This window comes from Dermacentor andersoni, chromosome 6, assembly GCF_023375885.2.
Source record: "Dermacentor andersoni chromosome 6, qqDerAnde1_hic_scaffold, whole genome shotgun sequence".
NCBI lineage: Eukaryota > Metazoa > Arthropoda > Arachnida > Ixodida > Ixodidae > Dermacentor > Dermacentor andersoni.
In genome coordinates this window covers 152,546,603-152,571,222 of record NC_092819.1, presented here as the reverse complement: position 1 = coordinate 152,571,222, position 24,620 = coordinate 152,546,603, and the positions used below count along the sequence as shown (strand labels likewise).

Below are 24,620 nucleotides of genomic sequence, written 5' to 3'. Positions count from 1 at the left end.
CCACGGATGGCGTCGAAGTTCACGCAGGCGAACTACTAGGCAGCAGAGTCACGGCAGAAACGCAGAAAGCACTGCAGGCGGAAACTGCTCGTGAGTGCTACCTGCAGTCTGTAATCACTAGCTTGTCGTTAGGGCTACCGGTACAAGGTGACCTCAAGCCATATGAGCAATAACTCTCATTTGTCAAAGGAATACTTTTGAAGGCATCGAAAGTGACTATTCCGAAAAGCATGCGTCAATCAATGCTGCAAAGAATTCATGCAGGTCATCTCGGCATGCAAAAATGCAAGGAAAGAGCCAAACGTCTCATATTTTGGCCAGGGCTCAATGTTGCGATCACTTTTATGGTGCAGATGCGTCCTAGATGCCGCAGTTACGCTTACAAACAGCCGCAGGAACCGCTTCAAATGCGACCCGTGCCAGATTGTGCATGGTATAGAGTTGGGGCTGACATTTTTTTTTTGTTTGCGGGATACTCGTAGATAGTTGTTTTTGACGCCTTATCAAACATTTCAGAAGTACAGAAACTGCCAGACACATCAGCGCGATCAACCATTGCAGCCCTCAGCGCTATCCTTGCAAGATTTGGCGTGCCAGTTGAAGTATGTACTGATAATGGTCCGCAATTTTCTCGCTATGAATTTGCTGTATTTTCAAGGAAATTTGACTTCACACACATTGCATCCAGCCCTCGTTATCCTCAGCCTAACGGGCTAGCGGAAAAAGGTGTGCAGATTGTGAAGCGCATCTTGAAGAAAACTGCAGACTCAGGGGATGCTTTCTGGTTGTGGTTGGGCCTACTGGCTTACCGCACTACCCCACACAGGAAGACGGGCGATCCCCTGGTGAACTCCTGCAAGGAAGGCGCCTTCGCGCCATCCTCCCGGACTTCAGTGCTGTGACTGCGACCGACGTCAATAAGCACAGTCAAAAACAAGCTGGAAGGCCTTTGCCTCCTCTGCAAAATGGTAACATCGTAAGGCTCAGAGATGCTGCATGGTTCCGAAAAGCCCAAGTGATGGGTATGCCCTACCCACGACCGTACCTGGTAAAAACGGAGGACCAGAAGCTAGTCAGGCGCAACCGTCGTCACCTACTGCAAACCGGCGAACGGCTCGTAGAGGCAAGACTACATCAATACCACCCCTGCGGACAACGACGTTCGCTACCATTCAACAGCGACAGCTCCAACCTCGCAAACAGTCCCGCGTAAACCATCGACAACGGGCGGCCCTGCAACCCTGGTTATACCACCGCCAACATTGAGAAGGTCGACCCGAACCGTGAAGCCACCGCAGCGTCTTCAGTATGACGGACCTTTTAATCAAGTGTCTGTATAATGCTTACGTGTGGTGCGATGAACTTTCAACAAGTTTTTAGGAAGGTGTACAATTTTAATAATTTACTTGTTACCGGAAAGGGATGTATCCGATAAGGCAAATGTAGCATGACTGCGCACCCTAAGTGCGCCGATACTCTCGGCGCACGGTCGGGCGCCTATATAATCAAATGCTTGAATAAAGCAATCCTTCTTGTTCTGGCCATCATGTTATTGCGCCGTCCTTGCTAGTTACAGAAAACAAACTTCATAGCCATATACAGTACTGAATATGTCTTACTTTATTTACATATTTGGCCCGCTTCGTGTACCCCATAGGGAGGGTGCTTTGTATGCATCTCCTAAAAAGCGCGTTCATATACTATACTCGTAAAGATGGTCGCACGCCTTGAAATTTAGTTTTGTGTTCAAAACAAAAGGGTCAAGGGCGACGAATGGATTTCCTGAAATACCGGAAACACTGGCATACTTATATCCAATGTAGGCATATTTTGGACAACATTAGCGCTTCGATGAGAGAGAGAAACGTGCTATAATGTGCTGGCTTGCATACCATTGACAATACTGTCTATTTTGGTGTGACAAATTTAATACATTCACGTGCCGTCGGCCCATTAAATTTTCCACATTTAGTTATTACAGCGTCAGTAGAGCCAATTAACAATCGTAATAATATGACCCTTGTGCCAATTTTCGTTGCCTTGCTCGAGCATTAGAGGAACTTTATTATCTGCAAAGATTTGTTGGACAGTAGGGCGAAGTAGATTTGAAGCAAGTTGCCAGACAAATTCTATGTACAGACACGAAAACCTGAAGAACACCAACGTGCCTGCTGGGTGGTGCAGCGAATACACTGCGAGAGTTCCCGCTGCAGCCCGCGTTCGAATCCTCCGTGGTTTATTATTTTTGGGATGTACAGTTTCTTTGAATATGCGGATAGTGTTCAACCGTAAGCTACCGAAATAAAATCGAGTAGGTTATATCAGTGGCGCAGTTGCCGCGGTGTACGTGAAAGGTAATGTGCTTGCTGCAGACGATGTATCGGCACTAGCGCACAGAAATAGCGTAACCAAATAGTACACAAGGTAAATTTCCGCAACGCATTTTAATGCTTACATGCCTAACTTATGTTACAACTAGTGGAGGGGTGGGGGTGAGTCTGACGGTCTAATTTTGCAAACGTGCTCGCTCCCGATGCTTAGTGGACCAGTTTTAAAAGACATTTTACGTCAGAAAAGCGCCCAGCTTGCGAATAATTTTTTTCGTTCTAGTTCAAGCAACATCCTTTCATACATGTGCTGGGTTCGTAAGGCTGCTTGTATAGACACCTTCAAGGTGCTCATTCGTGGAGAAATGCTTTACCCAACGCGGTTGCTCAGCAGCTGCGACGTTTGCGCCGGTGAGCTCGAGGTCTTGGGATCGGTCTGCGTCACGACGGCCACATTTCGGCGGGGCCGAAATGCAAGAACGGTTCCGTGTTTAGCTTTATATGCGTAGGCTAAAGAACTCCAGCAGGTCAAAATTATTCCGAAGTCCTCCACCACATCGTACCTCATAATAGTGTCCTGGTTTTTGGCACGTAAAACCCTAAAGCTTAATTTGATTTTAGTTCAGTTACCCCTTTAGGTGCTAGATGTTCCTAGAACTTACGCGCTTACTTAAACGAACTTTCATTTGGGTGAAGTCCTTTAAAGCCCTGGAAAAAATGTTTAACCTGAGTGAAGTCAACGTAGGACAGCCATCTATTCTACACGAAATCTTTCGCGACAAGATGGCGCCGGTATAAAGACATTTTATCAACTTGCCTACAGCAAGCACGGTTCGATGACTCTAGCTCCTACGCGTTAAAAAACTTCGAAATGTTCAGTCAATTCTTGAAAGCAACACAGATAAACAAAATAATCACTTGGTTCGATTACTCGCGGATGTTAATCGAATTGTAAATATACGTCGATGCGTGCGATAATAAAATCATAGTTGAAAGTGAAGCGCTGTCTCTGTGTATCTGTTTCTTTATACATCCTCGTTCAGTCACGCTTATACACTCTATCATGGCCTTAAAGCAGTACCGACATGATGTTTCCGGCCCTTAGTTTGTAGCCGTAAATAAAAGTCCGGGACCTTGCGTTGAAACAGCATAAAAATACTGAAAGCCTCAAAGCAACCTAAGTAGTTTATTGTAGGAGGTTTTCTGCAGCCAGTTATGGTTGCGTTTCCCGGTATTGACCGCGTGATGAGGTTACGATGCAAAAGGTGGTCACGTGGGAGCAGGAAATCGCGACGTTTGGCACTCGCTCTGGCTCGCTCGGTCACCTCCTATGCTCTTTGTGACGCCCGTTGTAGCAGTGTGGCGGACGACCGAACCAGCTGGGGCGATTATCCATACATCGTGATGTCCAGTTTCCACGTGACCATCCTGAGCTTCATGGCATCATGACACGGTCGCATCTTCACATATCGCAAGAAAATGTAGATTGAAATTCCGAGCCAGTATTGATAAAATTGTAGCAAAAGGATAATTAGTAAATCAGGTTTCACTTGTGTGTTCTTCGCATACTGTTACTCCATATACAAGGTTTCTGCTTAGATACGGCTTGTGTTAAGTAGTCCGAAGTAAACGTACAATTATTTCCCTATGTCATTAAAGTGAAGTTTTACTGCACTTTCACAGTATTTTCGTAAATATCGTGACACGAGTTACTGGCTTCTTAACATCGCTAAGCATGTTATTTATTGCGGACGACCGAGAGAGACAGGGACCTTCACGCCAATGAAGCGGCATATTCGACCCACCATTGAATCTTCTAATCTGAAGTTATATTAATCGGTTGACAGCTTCCCAGCGCGACTCCTACTCTTTCCCTTCAACAGTCACTGCTGTTCGTTCCACTCAGGTCCTCATTCGAGTGATACTGCAAACATTTTTATTCAATGTTGTCAGTCTGTATGGGCCATGATTGGGCTTTTATCGAGTTTAGGTGGTACCTACCCACGCGCTGTTGGCGTAGTTTCCGTCGATGACGTACACGCGGTAGGCGGGGTGACCCGAGTTGAACGTGGTGGTGCTGGGCGTGACGTAGGCTACCGAGAACGGCCTCCTTCCCCTGTAGTGCTCACGGGCAGGCTCGGAGAGGAGCTCCAGTTCATCCTTGTGCGCGTGCCCGAAAAACTGGGCCCGCACCGTCGACTCGTACCTGCACGCGAACACGAGACCCGTGGGCGTGCCCTGTACTATTATTCCCCACGTGCGAAGCAAGCTGTCATTTTACGCTCAAGCATAACCGGCCAACTCTTCAAATCGGCGGTGTCTGTCTGAGGCCGCGAAGCAAGCGAACGCAAAAGGCGGCTGGAGGTGCAGAAAATCAAGCGCCGGGAATAGTATGAACGAGCGTGCTCGGTGCGCGGCAAAGTATATCGCTATCTTGGGGAATGTTGACCGAATTTCGGAGGAGGGTGGTAAGCTGGGTTGACCTCCTCTGGCAGTTGCTACTGGTTTTCTACTGGCTCAATCTTTCGTGCACAAGAGGAGGAAGCGCGCCGTATTCCGTCACAGGCATTGCACCATGGTACCGGGGGAGGGGATGGAGTGGGATCGTTGTACTTAGGCGGCGCATGGTCGCGCGCGCCTTAATCTTGAAAGCGACCTGCATTGGCCGCACAGTCTAGGTGGGCCGACGTGTCTTAGCTTTGGGTACGCTCTGTTCTCACCGCTGAGTTTGCGTTGAAGCGATAAACAACAGGTCACTTCGCGCTCTGTTGCCGTCACGATTCCTGACGCCAGTGTTTGGACAGCGACTGTCCGCTGTCAATGTTGACAACGGGGCGTTGTACTCCGCGGCTGCTGCGTGTGGCGCCGCCCCGCAAGCCCCGTCTCGAATACTACCTGCGATGCGGACAGCGTATGCGTCAGGGCGCCCCAAGGCCCAATAGCGTCGTGTGCGCTATAGAACCCATGCGATCGCGCGTCATCGACGTTCATGCAGCGAAACGTCACTAACTTCTTTTTTTCTCCTACCGTGACGCATCATTTCTGCTTAGGCGGGACTGCAAGACATTTAGCTGTTGACTCCATACAGGGTATTCCAGCTAACTTGGACCAAGATTTTAAAAATACCCAAGAGTTCTAGACAAATCGTACCGACTGCAGAGTAACCGTAGTTGTATGTATTTACGGCCAGTATTTTTCATCACGAAGTATTACTTAATTACTTTTAATTAGTGAACCTTTTAATTATTGCTTGAATCGCAATCATATCAATTACAATGTTGTAGGGCACCTTAAGTAGCATCCGAATCAAGCATTTATTTCGTGCTGAAGTGGTCCTGGTTGTTTTTTCCAATAAAAAACAAAAGCCGGCGAAATACGCGAAATACGAAATAGATGCGCACTCGCACGCCTCTACTGAAGCGCCTAGAAGCAACCATTGAAAGATATACGGCCCGCATTCTCTTATCGCCGCATCGTACAAGGGTCCGCTACGCTTATCAATGCGTCAGCGGCGTGTTCTCTTGATGCCGCGACCATCACATAGCGTGAATCGTTGTATCGAGCTGCCGCCACGGGTAAACCCGTGTATCCGTGGCTATTCGCTTGGGAGCACTTGAGTAGCGGCGTTTGAGCGCGTATCTATTTTGTATTTTGGATGTTTCGCGCGCCTTTGTTTTTTCTCGCAATAACCAACGAGACAAAGCTGATCACTCAACAAATGCTTGATTCGGACGTTATTTGAGGTGCCCTACAACTTTGTAACTGTAATGTTTGCGATTCAAGCGGTAATCAAAATGTTCGCTAATTAAATGTAATTAAGTATTACTTAGCGATGGAAAAAATACTGGCCGTAAGTACATACGAATACGGCTACTATGCAGTCTATACGAATTCTCTAGAGCTCTTGGGTATTTTTAAAATCTTGGTGCAAGTTAGCTGGGACATCCTGTATAAGTATGGATGTTACAAACCAACCCAATGACTAATATGAATAATACAACGCAATATGACTAATGATGCTGACAGAGCTATAAAAAAACTATATTGGCTTTCACTGCGTGCAATCATGTCTCGATGGGATCGCTTGTTGGTAAGAAATTTGGAAGAATGAACTTTATACTCAAAAGGATAAACTCTGATCTTCGTCTCAGCTTTTCCCCTGTGCTAACTATTCTCTTCAGAACACAGTCGTACGATCTGTCCAACCCTATAAGTGTCTCGCCGTGCATGTTACATGTATGTAACGGCTTATCACAGTCTGCTCGCGTAAATATACCATATTTTAGATTTAGTATATTGTTTTTCATGGATATCCACCATTAGAAAAACTGAAATATGTAACGTCTGTTGGTTCCCTGGCAAAGAATTCTCGCTGAGTATGCGATCCCTGTCAGGTAATTCTGATTAACAAGCGGGAGACCAGAGGAACTTATAACTAGACTAGTTTGCAGTCCACATCAGTAACAGCTTACAACAGCGCACGTAAGACACGCAGGGACACACCTGCGGGGCCGCGTTTCACATTGTGCCTCAAGCTGTGCCTGAAGTTCACAAGGTATCCCACGCTCTCAAGGATGCGGGAAGCAGGCATGGTGTGTTACTGTTTTTTTTTTGTTTTTTTTTTTGCTTTTTGGTCTCCGTGAAACCGGGAAAATTGTGGCCGCGCATCTACACCGGTTCAAAGCAACGATACCGAAAATAGCATGAGTGGTTTGTCAGATGCTTCATGTGGGCTCTGTGTCCGATTCCGTCATTATTCGGGGAAATTTAACATCGGCCGAACAGCATAGTTTTTACGATACACGAAAGAAGCATGCTCAGAAAGCTGAAAAATCAACAAAAGGTAGCAAAGTTTGCGCATGTTGTTCTCACGCTTTTTATTTCTTCTCCCTTCCTTTTATTTTCATACGGGTGTGAGTTACAGTTCGGTGAAACGCGTATTATTGACAGAAGCGTAAATATTGCCGGTACATTTGGCTTTAGGAACAACATTTATAAACAGAAATAAGGAGAAGCGCGGAACTGTAGCCTTCATTTTCCTTGTTTCCATCTGAGCTCAGCTTCTTCGAGTACAGATTGTGAATACTGGGCTGTAAGAACTTGCGCTGAAGTAGGCGGTTGTGACCCTGTACCAAGCATCCTCTCTATATGTCGGCACCAACATGGCTAACAAACACTCGGTAGTAAGTGAATGTGTGGAAAATAGGTGCCTTGGTGCTTGTGAAAGAGGCAGGCTCTACAGAATCACGCTGCGTATTTGATCTGTAGCAATTATCACCGAACACCCAGTATAACGACCATGAAGCCTGACACTAACCTTCCTTGCCTGGCGAAAATGGAAAGCCGTATGAAGATCGGTCCTGCGCTCTAAACGATGGATATGAAGCACTCGTTATATATATATATATATATATATATATATATATATATATATATATATATATATATATATATATATATATATATATATATATATATATATATATATATATATGTGTGTGTGTGTGTGTGTGTGTGCAAATATATACAAGTATGTTTAATTATAATATTATTAGTAATATGTATAACAAGGTGCACAGAAGAGAGCACGCGTAGGTTGTTGCGCACCGTATTATTTCTAATATTCGGGGGCTGGTTTACAAGCCGGAACGTTCGAAAAATGCTCTGTACACAGCAGCGTACGTCATACTTTCTTTTCTCTGGATTGTAGTACGTAATTTTCCAGACTATATATATGTTCTCCGGGTTAAATTTAGTCATTCGCCAAAGATTAGATATATTATAGAAAAATCCGACTAAAGCGATCTTACCACTTACTATATGGAGCATATTTAGTTATTTATATATTTGAGATACTGTCAATCCCAGTGGGATTTTTACAGGTTGGGCATATATTATATACTCACAAATATCGATAAAAACAGGTTTACATGATTTCAACAATGATATTTGCAATCGACATGGAGCAGATATACACATAGGGTAGGAAATAAAACAAGAATTATACATTTCATTTGGCAAAAAGGGGTGACATTGCATAGGCAAATACAATGCTCACACAGATTTCATTTTATACAATGACGTGAGTGGTGTTATTTCCGGCTAACATTATCTAATTATTGCGCAACAGCTCTTCTACAAGAGTTACAAATTTCGGCAACGATGTGTTAGTCGTTATGCAGGGGTCCAGGCTATTCCATCCTCTTATTGCAAGGGGACTGAATGAATATAACGCAATTGAAGACATTCTATTGAGTTGGATAATTCGCCTAGGTTAATTGGTCAACTCCAATGTAGGCTCAAACTTCCACTGAGGAAACTGAATAGCTTTCTATCAAATGTTTCATTTAGCAGTACGTAAATTTGTGCCTATTGGGCAATTTTAATTTTTCATGCGAAAGCGTCAAATAACCCATTGAGCGAAGAAGCCGGCGTCTGTAGCAGCGAAACAGCACCTAAATTCTCATTGGCTGCTACACCACGTAAACGGTGCGCTTCGACGCAGCAGAGGGGTCTAAACGAAACATGTGCTGGGTGTTGTGCGAGGGGAGAGAGATGTGGAAAGGGGGCGCGGCAGATATCTCTCTTACCCGTAGGAGGCTTATCTGCGGCACGCGCCTCTCACCGTGCCGCACAAAAAGAACAAAATGCCCGCGCAAATTTATTCGCAAAGCTTGATAACACACCCATCACCAAAACTCGAAGGCCCACTCAGCGCCATTCAGTTGGACGATTATGCTTTCCTATTCACAACTCATATGAAGCACTTAGGTGCCCTCGGATGTTTTGCATCATAAGAGAAGCACGCCACACCTTCGCATGCGAAGTTCGTGGGTTCGGTTCCCAGCTGCGGCAAGTTGCTTTTTCATCCACTTTAATTTCCATTAATTTATCGTTTCTTTATTTCATTTATTAAGCACAAGTAATTTCCCCTATGTTGTCCCTCGTGTCATTGTTTGATGGCGTCTTATGATCTGACTAATAAAAACCGGGACCCTCGCTTAACCCCCTTTCCTCTCATTAATATATATATATATATATATATACATGTATATAAACACGCCACCCTCTATACGCGTCAGGACCGGCCTTTCTCAGCGACATCCTGTGCCGCCGCAACAGCGCTGCCAGCCCACTGAAGCTTCAAATTTGTTTAATAGTTCTCTAATGTCGCCGAGGTTGCGTAGAAGTCCTCGTACAGTTCACTGTAGTATTTTTGTTTCCATTATGATAACTGTGTTGGGTGGTGTATGTTTAAGAGATTAAGATTAGTTCACGGGCCCTTTCGAGGCGCCGTGACACGAGTTTTGTCATTCTTGAAGCGTTCGAGAGAGCCTCGCTGCTCCTTAGGCGCTGGTGGCGCTGTCTTATTGGTGGTTGTGTCCATCGCCTCTTGCCAGGCGCTGGACACGCGCTCTTCCGAGTGCTTTGTTTGACGTGAAAAGCCTAGGCAACGTTGGACGAGGCCTTTGAGGCCACCTGCCTGGAGGTGGATGACCCTTTCTGCTGGGGTGGCGGAGCAGCGCTAGCTGCAACCGCCGCGGGGGCAGAAGACGTAACTGCCGGCTCACTGCTTGTGGGTCGCACAGCCGCCGGAAGCCGTTGTGTCGCCGCCCCCTGACGCGTGACATCGGCAACTGTGTTCTTGGGCAGGTTGGATACCCGCCTGCATGCCTCCTTGAAAGTGGTTTTCCTTTTCTTTTATCGTCACATTTTCTTTTTCTTTTTTTCCAGGATGGGTATGACCGCGAGCATGTGGCATGCTCCCCTTCGCAGTTTACACAATGGAGAGTGTTCTTGCAAGCTTCAGAAGTACGTTCAAGGGCACTGCATTTCGCACAGGTTTGACGGCCTCGGTAGCTCTGCGAACTGTGGCCGAAACGTTGACATTTGAAACAACTGAGGGGATTGGGCACGTATGGCCTAACACGGAGCTTGATGTATCCTGCATCGATTGACTTGGGCAGGACACTTGAACCGAAGGTGATTATCAAGTGCTTGCTTTGGATTTCTTTGCCATCTCGCCTCATCTTAATTCTTTTGACATTGATAACGTTCTCTTCACTGAAGCCTTCCAACAGTTCAGCCTCAGTGAGCTCAAGCAAGTCACTGTCCGACACAACGCCGCGGGTGGTGTTCATAGTACGGTACTGGATTACTGTTAGTTGGGTCTCTCCAAATGACACTAGTTTCGGCAGTTTATCGTATTGCTTCTTATCACGGAGCTCCAGGAGGAGATCATCACTTGTCATCCACGTCGCCTTATAACCGGGACCAAAAACATCAGTCAAAGTCTTTGCTACAAGGCACGGTGAAATGATGCGCACTGGTTTGTCGGGTTTTTCCGAGTGAACTACATGGAAACATGGGAAGTTGGGGACTTGTCGCCCGAAAAACTGGAAAATTTCATCGGTGCGCCCTCTTTTCTGCGGACGATCAGGGAGTGGAGGAAAGGAGCTATCCATAGAGGAATGTGTAGTTTTCGGCAATAACGCCAGCCACCCACCGTGGAGCCAAGCAATGGGACGCTACAGGGACTAAAAACAAGTCCTGTATACGCCAGCTGTACGTTACCACTATAACTAAATAGCAAATAACCTAGGTTGGCTATTCACACAAGGTTAACCCTTGCTGCCTGGAAAAATTGGAAGTAAAAGGAAGCCAGGAGGAGACAGGAAAGGTGGAAAGTGATAGAAAGACGAAGGTTGGAGAGAAAGAGAGAGACAGGAAAAGGCAACTACCGATTGCGCCCGGGTACATCAGTCCGGGGTGCCGTCTATGTGAAGCAGAAGCCAAAGAGGTGTGTTGCCTCCACCGGGAGGCCTTGAAGGTCCAAACACCCAGCATCGGCTCAACACCCAGGATCCCCCTTTCCCCAGACACGGCTAAGCCGCGCACGGCTACACGTGGGAGGGCCCAACCCTCGTGTGCTCGGGTATGCGGTGCCGCCTCAAACCAAACTCTGGCTGACGATGATGTCCCTGAGGGGTATTACATTTTGTCGCAAGAAAATGTGTTGACTACCAATAATACAGGACAGCAGACAAGGATGACAAGGCCCGACAGGTCTGGGATGAACACAGAAACTCTCGAAATGCATTGGGTAAGGCAAGTGAACAAGGGCTTGTAAGATGAGCAAAAGCCTCACACTTCCTGGTAAACATGACTGTGTCAACCACTTATCGTACTTTTCCCCTTGTTAAAGTAGAGTAGAGAAAAACGTCAAGAAAAGAATCGCCGGACCAGACATTATTTGTTGTTTGGGCTAATGTTTCTTTCAAATATGCTAGTAATGTTTGACGACCAGGATTCGCAGACATAAGTTTGTCACATGATTTCCGAGCAGCTTTATTTGCCATTACATGTTTCTGTGAGATATTTCGCTTGGTAAAGTACAACGTTTGTGCTTCAACAGAGGCCGTTGCTTGTGTTAATCGCTTGTAATTGCTATTACACTATGCGCAGCTTCAGGCTGCCATAGAAAAAACACATTATTTCTCCCCCTTTTCGTTCCCCATAGGAAGAAACATTACCAACTTTTCCCCCGTTTTTTTTAGCATAACACCCGATTTGCACCCCCCGAATTTCAATACGCATAAAACCCGAAAGTAAACGACGCTATCTACTTACTGACACAAAAGCATCACTAAAAAGCTAAGCGACGAAAATATTCGAAAAAAATTGTGGACGCCAATTGGCAACAACGAAAAAAAAATAGAGAAATCGAATGGGAAATGTGGCCAGAATGCGTTCATTGTTTTCTTTTTTCTCTTGTTTCTTTCTTTTCATTCATTTTGTTAGAAGATATGCCACTTTTCTGGGAGGGCTCTCACACGCTTGTTTATGGCTTTGCCACGTCACATTTTTAGGACCAACCGCTGATAGTGCATGGTTTACTGGTACATTCTTCGCCGACACAGTGTCGTCGCGATCACACGTACCTTTCGATAATGCGGTTGTAGTTGTCACTCCAGACGTGCAGGCAGTCCTCTTGTCCAGGCGGAATGTGGCCAATGATGTGAACCTGTAAGCACGCCAAGGAGGCTGACCGCTAAGTTGTCTACGCAGCTGTACACCACTCTGTACGCGTGTTTAATCACCACTTCTGTTAGGTTTTATATAGCTGTAGCGTAACCAAGACCAATTAGACACCGTGAAATCACCGTCTAATTATAACTTAACGAATTCTACATATTTTAGAGGTACGTTGGGAAAAATGCAGACAAGGGCGTAAAGCTTTATCTGCAGGTCGTTATCTTGCTATGGGTGCGCTGCAAACCACAAACACCAGTTCACCATTAATTAAAAATGGTTGGTGCAACTCGTACCGACAGGCTGCTGCTTTCTAGTATGGCCAACGGGGCACTGCCATAAAGTTATCAAAATGGCAAAGCTCAAACAAATTTGCCCGCTATTTGGCGTTCCCAGTCTTATAATCGTAGAGCGAGATGCTAGTATTTCCCTTTTACCTATTACCGCCGGCTCTTAGCTACAGATTATTGTTCAATATAACGTTAACTAGAACTTGTTCGCTAGCTCAGACCCGCAATAGTAGTAAAGCAGTGTAGATTATCCTTTGCCTTCCTTGACTTTCCGAGATATTCGACAAAGTGCCGCCATTCTCGTCTTCGGGCTTTCAATTATCGAGAAGAAGGGCTTCGCTCTATTCTCGACATGCTTGAATTTTTGTAAGTTGACGGCTAATAAGTACGCTACTGCAATTGGAAGGCTGGGACAAAGACGAAACTGCAACACATATTTTGTGGAGCGCAATTTAAGAGCCATTCCACCAGCAACTTTTTCTATTTTGCTAATTGGCCACCGCATGCATGTGGCCACTTCAGTCATGGAACCCTCCTCTTTCATTGCGCTTTATGATTTTGTAGCCCGAAAGAGAGGGAGCTTGCACATCCAATGGTTCACTGAGGGAGGGACTAGCATTAAATGCCCACTGCATCAAAATATATATAATGAGATAACGATATAAAAACGAGATCACGTGGACATGAAGCAGTCTCCGTGAAAAAAAAATTCGAGTACAAGATAAAGCATGCCAAAATAGTCGTTTATTCTACCAAAATTTAAAAAAGACCAGTTGCCATTACAGCTCGCTATTGGTGATGCATGACAAAAAAAATTCAAGACAAACATGGCTCCTTGGCATGGCTTCCGAGATTGGGTGTTACTAGCGGCACGCTGCCAATATCGGAGGTGACTTGCTGAGATTTGTTTCACATCCGGTAACAAAAAGGTGCACCTGTTGACGTCAGTTTGGGTACAATATGGATGCTGTTATTAGAAAATTTAGATAATTACTAGCTCTTCAACTTTACTAGAATTGCATTGACAGTATGCGTAGTAACCATTTATAACCATTTATTCAGGCAAACATTCCACCACGTCAAGAAGACCTTCGAAAATTTTGAAATATTCTGCAAGTGTCCCGAGCACAAATTTGACAAACACCCGAAGAGGCCCCTAGACAGCGAGCTGAACGCGGAGAAATAGTACAAGCGCCAATCAACGAGGCTCGGTCCTACGTGGCAGGTATTAACACCGGAGCAAGGAGGAGAAAGCAAATTAAGCTGCTTCCCTTCCACATGGCTGACTTCAGCGCAAGCACGAAATGTCAGAAAAGGCTCTGATGTTACATCGTTTGTTGCCCGATTAACTTCTTACAAGCGTAAGTGAAATAGTAAACGTGTTGGGAAGTGTGTTTTGAAGAGGTCGTATATGTGTTATAGTCTAATGCCTGACCCGTAACCTGTGAAACATTATCTTTGCTGTTCATGTTTGATGAACGCAGTCTGCGTTACCAAGATGGTGCCTGGTCTGCAGTATGGCTGCGCTTGTCGGCATTGTGTCCTAACGAAAGCCCCCTGGGACAAATTATGAAACTACATCTTCGCTCCTAGCCTTCGCATCGTCTTGTTGTTTCCGCAAACGAATTATGGATACATAGGTGGTCTTTCTTTTACTGCGAGAGTAGTTATGAGTAATAGAAGAAGAGGTAGAGAGGGTTTCTAATGGGACTTGCATGCTCAAATGAAAGGCGTTATTCAGCAACAGGAGCGCAAGAAAATTACGCCAACGAGTCCAGCACAAGCCCGAACTGACAACTGCTTATTCTACACAATTAAATTTATTATAGAGAAACTGATAGCAGCATGTCAAGAAAGAAACATGTGAAAGAATCTATAAAGCAAAGCCAAACAGCAAACTTGCTTGCTTTTTTTTCACTGATTAGCTACGTTATTCTGAGCCTTTTACAGTCTGTTGTTCCAGAGATCAACGTTACCTCCTCCTGAGAGAGCAAAATCAATGACACCCTCCATTCCGTTCAGAAATTTTCGCAACTGCGCCTTTACGCCAAAGCATCGCGAAGAAACAAAAGCGCGCCCTACTAGATTGCAAACATAGCTTCAAAGGCAACAGCGAAGTTCGATCATCACGAACTATCAATGAAGTAGAATTGTTTTGCATGAGCATTAGCTCAAGCATGTAGTGGCATTCCTCCAGCCGCTGCATGCGTAAGCCAATCATCCTTGAATTTGATTGGCACCATTGACCATCGTTAGACAGGTGCTTGTGTTGCTTGCTAGTTTTTAGATTTTCTTCAATTGCGCGATCTATGTACCCGCGCATATATATATTTTCCGGGCGCATAGAAAACATCAGTAGTGAGTTGAGCAATTGTGTTTGCCTATCCGTATCCAGAGATTCTTAGCACCCTTGGATAGGCCGCCATTGCAATCTGAGCCTGGCAACGTTTAACGCTAGAGCGTTATGCAGTGAAGCGAGTGTAGCAGTGCTACAGGAGCAATTAGAGGGCATTAAATGGGATATAATAGGGCTCAGTGAAGTTAGGAGGACAAATGAAGCACATACAGCGCTATAAAGCGGGCACGTCCGGTACTACCGGGGCTTAGCGAAGAGACGAGAACTAGGAGTCGGATTACTGATAAACAAGAATACAGCTGGTAACATACGGGAATTCTATAGCATTAACGCGAGGGTGGCAGGTCTTGTTGTGAACCTAATAAGAGGTACAAATTGAAGGTCGTACAGGTCTACGCCCTTACATCCAGCCACGATGGCCATGAAGTCGAAAGCTTCTATGAAGACGTGGAATCGGCGATGTGTAAAGTCGAAACAAAATACACTATACTGATGGGCGACTTCAATGCCAAGGTAGGCAAGAAGCAGGCTGGAGAAAAGTCAGTGGAGGAATATGGCATGGGCACTAGGAATAGCAGGAGAGAGTTATTAGTAGACTTTATATAACAGAATAATATGCGGATGATGAATACTTTCTACCGCAAGTGGGATAGCCGAAAGTGGACGTGGAGGAGCCCGAATGACGAGACTAGAAATGAAATAGACTTCATACTCTGCGGTAACCCTGGCATCATACAAGATGTTGACGTGCTCGGCAAGTTGCGCTGCAGTGACCATAGGATGGTAAGAACTCGAATTAGCCTAGACTTAAGGAGGGAACGGAAGAAACTGGTACATAAGAAGCCGATCAATAAGTTAGCGGTAAGAGGGAAAATAGAGGAATTCCGGATCAAGGTACATGACAGGTATTCGGATTTATCTCAGGAAGAGAACCTTAGTATTGAAACAATGAATGTCAATATTACGGGCATCATTAAGGAGTGTGCAATAGAAGTCGGTGGTAACTCCGTTAGATAGGATACCAGTAAGCTATCGCAGGAGACGAAAGATCTCAAAAAGAAAAGCCAATGTATGAAAGCCTCTAACCATACAGCTACAATAGAACTGGCAGAACTTTCCAAGTTAATCAACAAGCGTAAGACAGCTGACATAAGGAAGTATAATATGGATAGAATTGAACATGCTCTTATGAACGGAGGAAGCCTAAAAGCAGTGAAGATGAAACTAGGAATTGGTAAGAATCAGATGTATGCGTTAAGAGACAAAGCCGGCAATATCATTACTAATATGGATGGGCTAGTTCAAGTGGCGGGAGCCTTGTTCACTATGGTTGGCATTTGTTTTCGCCATGAATGTTCATATGCAATGGTTCGAGCTGTTCGCAATTTGACTGATTTTCCCACCTACCCCTTGGCATTCAAGCCTGGAAAATAAGTTCTCATACCTAATGTAGCATCAAAGTAGATAAAACAAGGTGCTGAAAAATGCAAGTAGCGGAACGAAAAGTAACAGTGGCTGCAGTGTATGTGTGTTTACATCCCTAAAGTAATTGTTAGTGTTCTACAAAATGCTTTGAATCACTGCATGAAACTACATAGTTGAGGAGTTTGTTTCATGGACATTTATCAGAAGAGAAAAATGTGATAGTGCTGGTTAGTATGGAAGCAATGGGGCAATTCGCGACAGCCTGTACAGTAGACTCTGCAAATGCTGTTTTGATTACATATCCAATTGTAATGCAATTTTCAAACAATTTTTTTTCAGAAAACTGCACATTAAAATGACTTAAATACAGTTACCGCCCCTCTTTTTCCGTACCGTGTCCCATTTGTTTGTACTGATATTTATCATTCACGATGGACCAACTAGTCCAACAAAAATAATTTATTCACAAGTGTTCTGCATTGCGTCCTTTTACAGAAAGCTGGCACAGTTTGCACTTTGTGTCAGCAATGATTTTTATCATCTCGACAACCTATTCTTAGTCATAAATGTATCTCTTCAGAGAGAGCAAGCCATTAAGGTAGCTTAGTGGCTATGGGCTTTGCTGAGCTTAAGCTCCCACATTTGATCCTGGCAGCCACTGGCACACTGCTATACTAGTGTACACTAAGATTTAGATGCATGCTAAAGAATGTAGGTGCTGTCCAGATATGCCATTAGAAACTATACTGCAAGGAAAAAAATATTTCTATAAAATCTTCAGTGTGTGCGACGCTTAATAGGTAGTTAACATAGAACCCACAGCTTGGTTCATGAAACACCACAGACAATCAACATGTTACATAGCCTTATAATAAAACTAAATGGGCAGAACAAACCAAGGTGGCAGCCACTGCCTCATCGTCTACCGCTGCCTCTGCTGCCTCCAGTTCCTCCACACTGTTGGCAGGCCGCCGAGGGAGACTGGCAGGCACCGTACGCTGGGTAGGCTGAGGCGCGGTACGAGTCCTGCCGAGAGACTCAATTTCATGTAGCCTCTCAGACATGACCCGTACCTCGTGCCTCAGCTGCTGCAGCTCATGATGCAGCTCTCTGTTATGCTGCCTCACCTCTAGCTGCACCCGCTGCAACCGCAGCATCACCGCTGAAACACAAGAAGATTTATTTCATAGCAGAAGGAATATATTTGTGGCGCATTTGACTGGTTGTTCCAGAGCACTCTGGTAGATGTAAATGTACCAGTATTCGTACAGGTCTCATCGACAAAAGTTCACTGGTATTCAAAATTTTCAAGGCCAAGCCAAAGCCTTTTCAGGTTGCAGAACAGCATCACATGTGTCACTTTTTACTATAACACTTCCAAAACACTTTAGAGAGCTTTATTGCACTATAAACACAAAAAGTTATATTGAAGATATCCAGCCTTGATCACTCGCAAGTTCCTTACTTCTAGCTTCTAACGAGGCGTGCTAAAAGCACCATAAACATGGGATGGGAGCCAACACCAAGTACCGGTGTCTTGGTCTTCCCCACTGTGGGGTTTTCCAGTTCTATGCCAATCATGCGAAACGAAATGCCTGAGCACTCGCGGCGGTGTCAGCTTTCTATACTATTGTTGTTAACGTGGGATGTTTGCCGGGTCCACATTGATTCACCGTAGAAAGCGAGCAGCATAATCGATTTGAGATTGTTTCACTCATAAAATTCAAAGGCTTTTCAAGGGCCTTGAAAACACATTTCAATTTCTAAGGTTTCAATGACCTGTGCAAATTATAAACTGTTGGTGTATATCTGTTTAAAGATGTCATGAAAGTAAGTAGCTCCAGTAAGGAAATGCCTTTGTTCTTGCTTTTTATGGAAACAGTGAAGTAGTTGCTTTTTTACACAATTTCTGTTGAAAATAGCCTCTCAACAAGTTACATTATCAAAGTGTTTTGAAACAACGAGTTCTATGTGCTTGACCTACATTGAAAAATTCCATTGTTATAAACTGAAGGTATGAAGGAAGAAAATTTAGATATGAAGTAGTAAAGCAACAGAGCAAAATACTGAGACAGCTGGTGAACTAAAGCAAAGGTAAACATACTAACAAGATGCATACACAAGACTAAGCGTGCAGCTGTATGCATCATAGTATGCCGAGTTAAAGTACTACATGTTTAGATGTGCCAGGTTCTTTGTTTTTTAATGCTAAAATTTCTTTCTTGTTGCATAAAAAATGGCATTTCAAGGACCCTGAACCACATTTTATCGTATTCGAAAAATGCGTTTGAAGTTAAAATAAACTATTTCAGAAATACTTTGCCGTAAGAAGTACAAAACATTCAGCAGAAGCAATCAAAGATCGCCCCGATCCCATCCGCGGGGCTCCTTGTCCTTCAATGCTTAGGCACTGCGAAAGCTACGGCAGAGCGGAGCATACCTACAACCCTCCACGTATTAAGTGTCACCGTGGTGGGCAGTTTAAATATGAATTTGTATGCTCACGAAGATGCCACTACTTCCGATTTTTGCACCTACAATGCACCAAAACTCTGAGGCTGTTCCTAAACATACGGTGGAGTGCAGTGTCGCATACTTTTGCTCTCCTATTCTACCAGATAGCTACATGCAGCTTTCGCACACAAACCAACAAGCCATATTTTTTTCACACTTATTATGGCAATAGTACAATTTCTGAGAAGTGAAGGAAACATTGTATTTATGTTCACTCATAAAGATATCCGGCCATGATCGTGACACACCTCAAAGATCTGCAACTTCGGAAGCAGACGACCTGTTCTAGTAGGATATTTGCGTTCGGGCAGGCATGCTATGTGCCTGGAGCCATGTTGCCCGGAGGAAAATTTACAGTTGTTAGTAAGTACAGGGGTGCGTTACATTTCCAGAGGCGAAATACATTTGTGAAATGTGCGGGCATTTGCGCCTTGAATATCTCACTGCCTAGGCACTATGAAGAAGTTTCTTTGCTTGTGTTGTATGCATCTGTCCCTGGGCGTGCCTGCATTGTCGAGTGCGGTCAAGTTTACGCCCGGACGCTGGCGCGGTGAAACAGGTGACGCAGTGGGTACCGATGCCCAATTTGAAGATCGCTGTGCCGGACAAACTCTCTTGTGCTTGCAGTGCTCATGCAGAGTCAGTCGTGCTGGATGATAACTTCCTCGCGCCAACCTTCAATATAGCATCGCTGATTTGCCCACGGGAGAAGTAGGGACCATGTAGTAGAGGCCGGGCCGCATATAAGTAAAATCTAGAAGGCACAGTGCCTTCTAGATTCTCCAATCCTCCAATCCTCACGGCGCGACATCAAAGTGTCGCCTGTACTGTTTCAGGCATTAGCGTTCATCCGCAGTTGCTAAGGTGCCGTGTGCTTATTTCACTCAAAGAGGATCAGTCAATAATGCTGCTGAAATGTCACGGAGAGCAGCATATGAAAAGCCTGCAAGAGCAAAGATAGTGCTCCAGGAGATCATGCCTAGCCTCTACTATAGCCATTACTGCTCCACAAGAAAAATCAGTGTTTATTTAGCATAGAGCACCGCAAGGCGCCAAAAAGGCGTAATCCCGCATGACTGACTCGGCACCAACGCCGCATGCGCGAGAAAAGTCTGTCCGAAGTACCTTTAGACAAAGTGATCACCAAATAGGGCTTCTGTTCCCACTGCATACCTGCTTTACAACGCTGGCAGCCAGCGTCGGAGCTTAAACTCAACCCCACTCCACAATGTCGGCACACCTAGGGACAAATGCATACAAGGCGAGCATAGAAACTTCTCCGTAGTGCTTAAGCAAAGTCACATATTCAAGGACCAAAAGCCCCGAGATATCCTCTCTTGCTCCTGCTCTTACTCGCAACTGCGCAGAAACGTCGGGTGCCTCAGGAAATGCCCCACTCTGCGGTGGTTACTAGCGATTGTAAGACACTGCCCGGAAACCACTCAGAGCACCTCAGCGCGCCACACAGCTCATCGAGCAGGCTTATCGCAGTGACTGCGGTATCAATGTACAATAGCAGATACAGCTACATGCAACTGTATTGCTTTTGCTCTGGCACACGACAGGGCTGGAGTGTGCGCTTATGCTCAATTCTGGCTGTGCTAAGTGGTCTGGATCGGCTTTGAATTGCACCAACTTGCCCTACGGATACAGTAGCCACATCCAAATGCTGCATTTAGAGGCACTGTCTACAGTTTGATAAGTCTATCAATTCATCTATACAGGAGCAGTCAGGAGTGAGAGTGAGCTAGCAAGTGAACATGTGGTCTCACCTTAAGTCTCGTGTGGTTCCAGGCTAGTCAAATGTTCTCAAAATGAACCGAAATTAGCGAGACCTGACGGATGCAACACCAATAAGCAGTGTGGCTAGACAGTACTTGGCTTCTTTTAGAAGTATTCCTATTTTATGAAAATTCAAAATGCAGATTTTCCTTAATCACACCTCAGGCTTAGCGAAAAACGCCTTCTGCAGATAGCACACGCTACTGTACCTCAGCCAAATTTTGCAGTTGTGTGCAGCACGTGCAGCTCAGAAGTGGAGTGCGGAGTCATCTTTTTCTCAAACCTTCTTTTCAACAGAGGCCTTCTCCTCAACATCTTGGGGCTGCTGGCAACTGCCCCTTGACGTCAGTGTGCACATTCCCAGAGGGCGCTGCCATTGGCCCATATCCAACACCAATTAAAAAAATTGTGCACTTCTTCCTGGCTGTTACTGGGTATATTTATAGACACAGTTTACTAAAGAGGCTCAAATAAGTGAAAATCTGCACTTCCAGGAGAAGCCAACTATCGTCTGCTGACGCTCAGCCGCACCAACACGCATAGAAATGAAATTTTGGCCACACTGTTTATCAGTGTTGTAGCAGTAGGGCCCAGCTAAGTTCGATCAGTTTTGAACACTAAACTAGCCTCAAACCACGCATAATTCGAACACAACCTCCAACCACACATACACAGGACACACTTCGCATGGAATGGCAGTTAGCATCTACAGTGGACGCACACCACTGCACACCTATGCTGGGCTAACATTGGTTCCAGCTAGTCCTGGCTAGACACCTTGACAGATATCGCTTCGTAATGAACTTTTGCTAAAGAATTGAAATGCACAGTTTGGATTCTAAACTTCTGACAGAAATGCAACGCCACGTAGCATGGTCAGATTGGAGCACAAGAGTGAATGTGCAATCCAGTCCTGCCGTGCGTATAGCAAGTTGCATTTGCATGTCGTTGTGTCTGTTGCCTAGTGTACAAACTGCCAGAAAACTCTCCCTGCTAGCTACATGTAGCACCATGCAACTTTTTCTGTTCCCCACATGCTAACTGGTGCTCAGGGGTTTCGGGGATGGGACTACAATTCAAGAGGAATTCATTGCTGCTGGAGGGCTTAACTGAAGTACTTCTAAGAGGGCTTTCAGCAATAGGAAGAGAGGTGGAACCAAGCTGTTGTGTCTAATGGGGAGTACTTTGAAGGTTAGCGAAATTATTTCTTTAAAACATACGTCATCATTTTTGCTCAAGCCTCTAAGAATTGGAAAACATCTGCCTTTATAAACTTTGCACCATGCATACGACACTTATTTAAGATAGCCATTGAACACACTGCTCTCTTCTTAAATTATGATGCCAGAGAGGCATTTCTAATAACATCCCGATTTCAAAGCCTAAAGCTTTCTGTTGCAGAAAGATACGGATAACATTTGGTCAATAATATCTGAATTGACCCCCTCCTTCGCCCCTCCCCCTGCCCTGATAGATCCACTTCCTGGGGGCGGCCACTTTTTATGGTTATTTTAATAAATATTTTAACAAGATTTGTGTCATACCTTTAGGTGCGAAGAATGAATCGGAAGATAACAGCAACCTCGAAATTAATAAACTTTTATAGGCCATGTAAAGATGTAAGGAGACTCACGCATCATCTCCTCGGGGCCTCCGTTTCCAACTGGCTCTAGGGATGCGCCTGCGATGCTCTCATGAGCTGGTGCAGCTAGGGCAGAGGAGCAACAATTCAACATTAGTGCCAGAGTAACAGAGCAACAAACTGATGATTCGCTGCAAGAAACCTTGTGGGTACACATTTCCTTCATTTCTATATTGCCTAAATATTGTACAATTACAGACATTCTGCTTATTTCTAGCATAATGTGTACATAGCGTAGCAGCCCTTGCATCCCTAGTGTAGTAATCATTGTAACCAGCTTGAAATATACCATTAAGTGCTATTTACATCCTTAAAAGTCTTGCATAAACATCGCAGTGACCGAGTGCAGACAGGAAACGCCAGGCACACATAGGAAAGAGGGCATACACAGTGGTGCTTTCGCGAAGTTCTTGACTTCATGTGTCCAAATTTTCCACGAAATGGAACATTGAGAACGCGAACTGCTCTTGAAACAGCATTGCACACAATATGGTGCGATATCAAAATAAAGTTGCTTGATAACTTCCGAGTTTCGTATAGCGATCTGGTGGAGTAACAAAAACGGGGCTCAAGGTAGGCCATCATTAGCACAATGTAGAATAAAGCTGAAAAGGCATACAAAGAAGTTTGTTTTTGGGGACGCTGTTTTTAAATGCACTATTAAAATCACTTTTCAAACTTTCCTGTGACAAAGCATAAGGGCTTAGCATACAATGGGCCGTTTTTGAGATTGTAGGAACTACTCAAAATCTCTCTAAACGTCTTGCGAACATTTAAAGGTTGCCTTCCTAGAAGAGCTCTAGGCATTTGTAAGCACATAGCCCGTTTGATAGCTACATTTAAAGGGGCCCTGGAGAACCTTTTTCGAGATCTGAGAAACAAATTCAGCTGATGAGTGCAGCATCTTTCAAGGAATACAACTCAAGAATTAAAAAAAGAAGGCTTCGTATAAGTAAAGGAATTAGGAGCATAATATATGCCTTCGTTATTACCCCTCAATTCAATGGTTCTCTCCAGCAGCGGCAGTGCCAGTAACAATGACTGGTCTATCACACTTCACCTTTACTTTTCCAAAGCAAACTTATGGTAGCTTTTTAAAATGCGCCTCAGACAAAACATTCGAGAGTGATAAAGGAGTGGCGATGCATTAACAATTGTCGGTTTTGAATTCCTAATAATCTGTAATGAACCTGGCAGAGTGTGAACACAAGTAATTCATCACAAAAAATATCCCAATGACCATTCTCTATGGGCTAGTACCATATAATGTCAAGTGAAAGCTGGCCACCACTTAAAAAAATGGAGAGGAGAAGCCTTCTGGAATGTTGTCCGTACGGACTGCTAGTTAGCTCCATCTGCTACATGCAAAGTGTTTGCTTGGTAAGATCAACAGGTGGTTCAGTGCTGCTTTAGAGAATTAAAATAGCAAGAGAGTTTCAGTTTCATCTGCTTTTATATTTGTCGCTCAGATAAGGCAAAACAAATACCGACTTGCGCATACTGGTCTGCGCAGCAACACAGTGACAAGCTTTGCAGCCGCAGGCAAAATGAAGGTGCTACTACAGCAGACTTCCATTAAGTCAACTCCAGTGTATTAGATCCCAACCAAAGGTTGTGGCTGAAGCCCATGCATTTCCATGGGACGAAGTTTTTTTGTTATTCAGATCCTAAAATTCAACTTTGTCGGAGAATATATACTTAGCTGGTCATTGCACACGTGTTAGACCCTAATGGTGACTGCATTGGTTTTAAGAACCCTAATAAAAAGGCTTGAGTTGTTCAATTAAACACATTGCATAGTTATTTTATAAAAAGCTTACAGGGCGGTGCAGGTAGGTCCTGTCGAGGCGATGCAGCTGCATCCTCGTCTTCACCACCATGGCAAGCATCATCCCCGGAAGATTTACGCATATACATTTATTTTTGAGGCACTATACAGGGTGTTTCACATAATTTCAGCCAAACTTTGAAAATATGCGGAACGAACCAAGGTAATGTTGCTTGCCATCGCTAGGAGCTGCTCAGCTTATTTTTGCATTCTGCTTAAACACATAACTAGTCTTAATTAACTTTCCAATATAATAACTAAGTGAAAAGTATCAAGGAGGAAATTGTAGAGCAACACGAGAAACTCCCGATACAGCTCTCTGTTGCTCAATACAGGCTACATAAAAGTGTTTTTCCGAGAGTGAAACCAGCCCACTAATACACGCAAAATTGCCACACAACAGGCTGCTCAAGGCACTTTTCGT

General features: G+C 44.6%; 1 protein-coding gene across 1 annotated transcript in view; it reads right to left on the bottom strand.

Moving 5' to 3' along the window:
* The window catches only part of LOC129382725 (sphingomyelin phosphodiesterase-like), a 71,170-nt gene extending 46,910 nt beyond the window's left edge, over positions 1 to 24,260 (bottom strand). Inside the window, exons 1-6 of the mRNA XM_072289004.1 lie at positions 24,189 to 24,260; positions 23,870 to 23,873; positions 22,360 to 22,434; positions 17,327 to 17,592; positions 12,269 to 12,378; positions 4,329 to 4,533 (exon numbers count right to left, since the gene is read on the bottom strand). Coding sequence (XP_072145105.1) covers positions 4,329 to 4,533; positions 12,269 to 12,378; positions 17,327 to 17,592; positions 22,360 to 22,434; positions 23,870 to 23,873; positions 24,189 to 24,260 — 732 coding nt within the window. The remainder of the gene's footprint in view (positions 1 to 4,328; positions 4,534 to 12,268; positions 12,379 to 17,326; positions 17,593 to 22,359; positions 22,435 to 23,869; positions 23,874 to 24,188) is intronic.
* Positions 24,261 to 24,620: the final 360 nt, after the last annotated feature.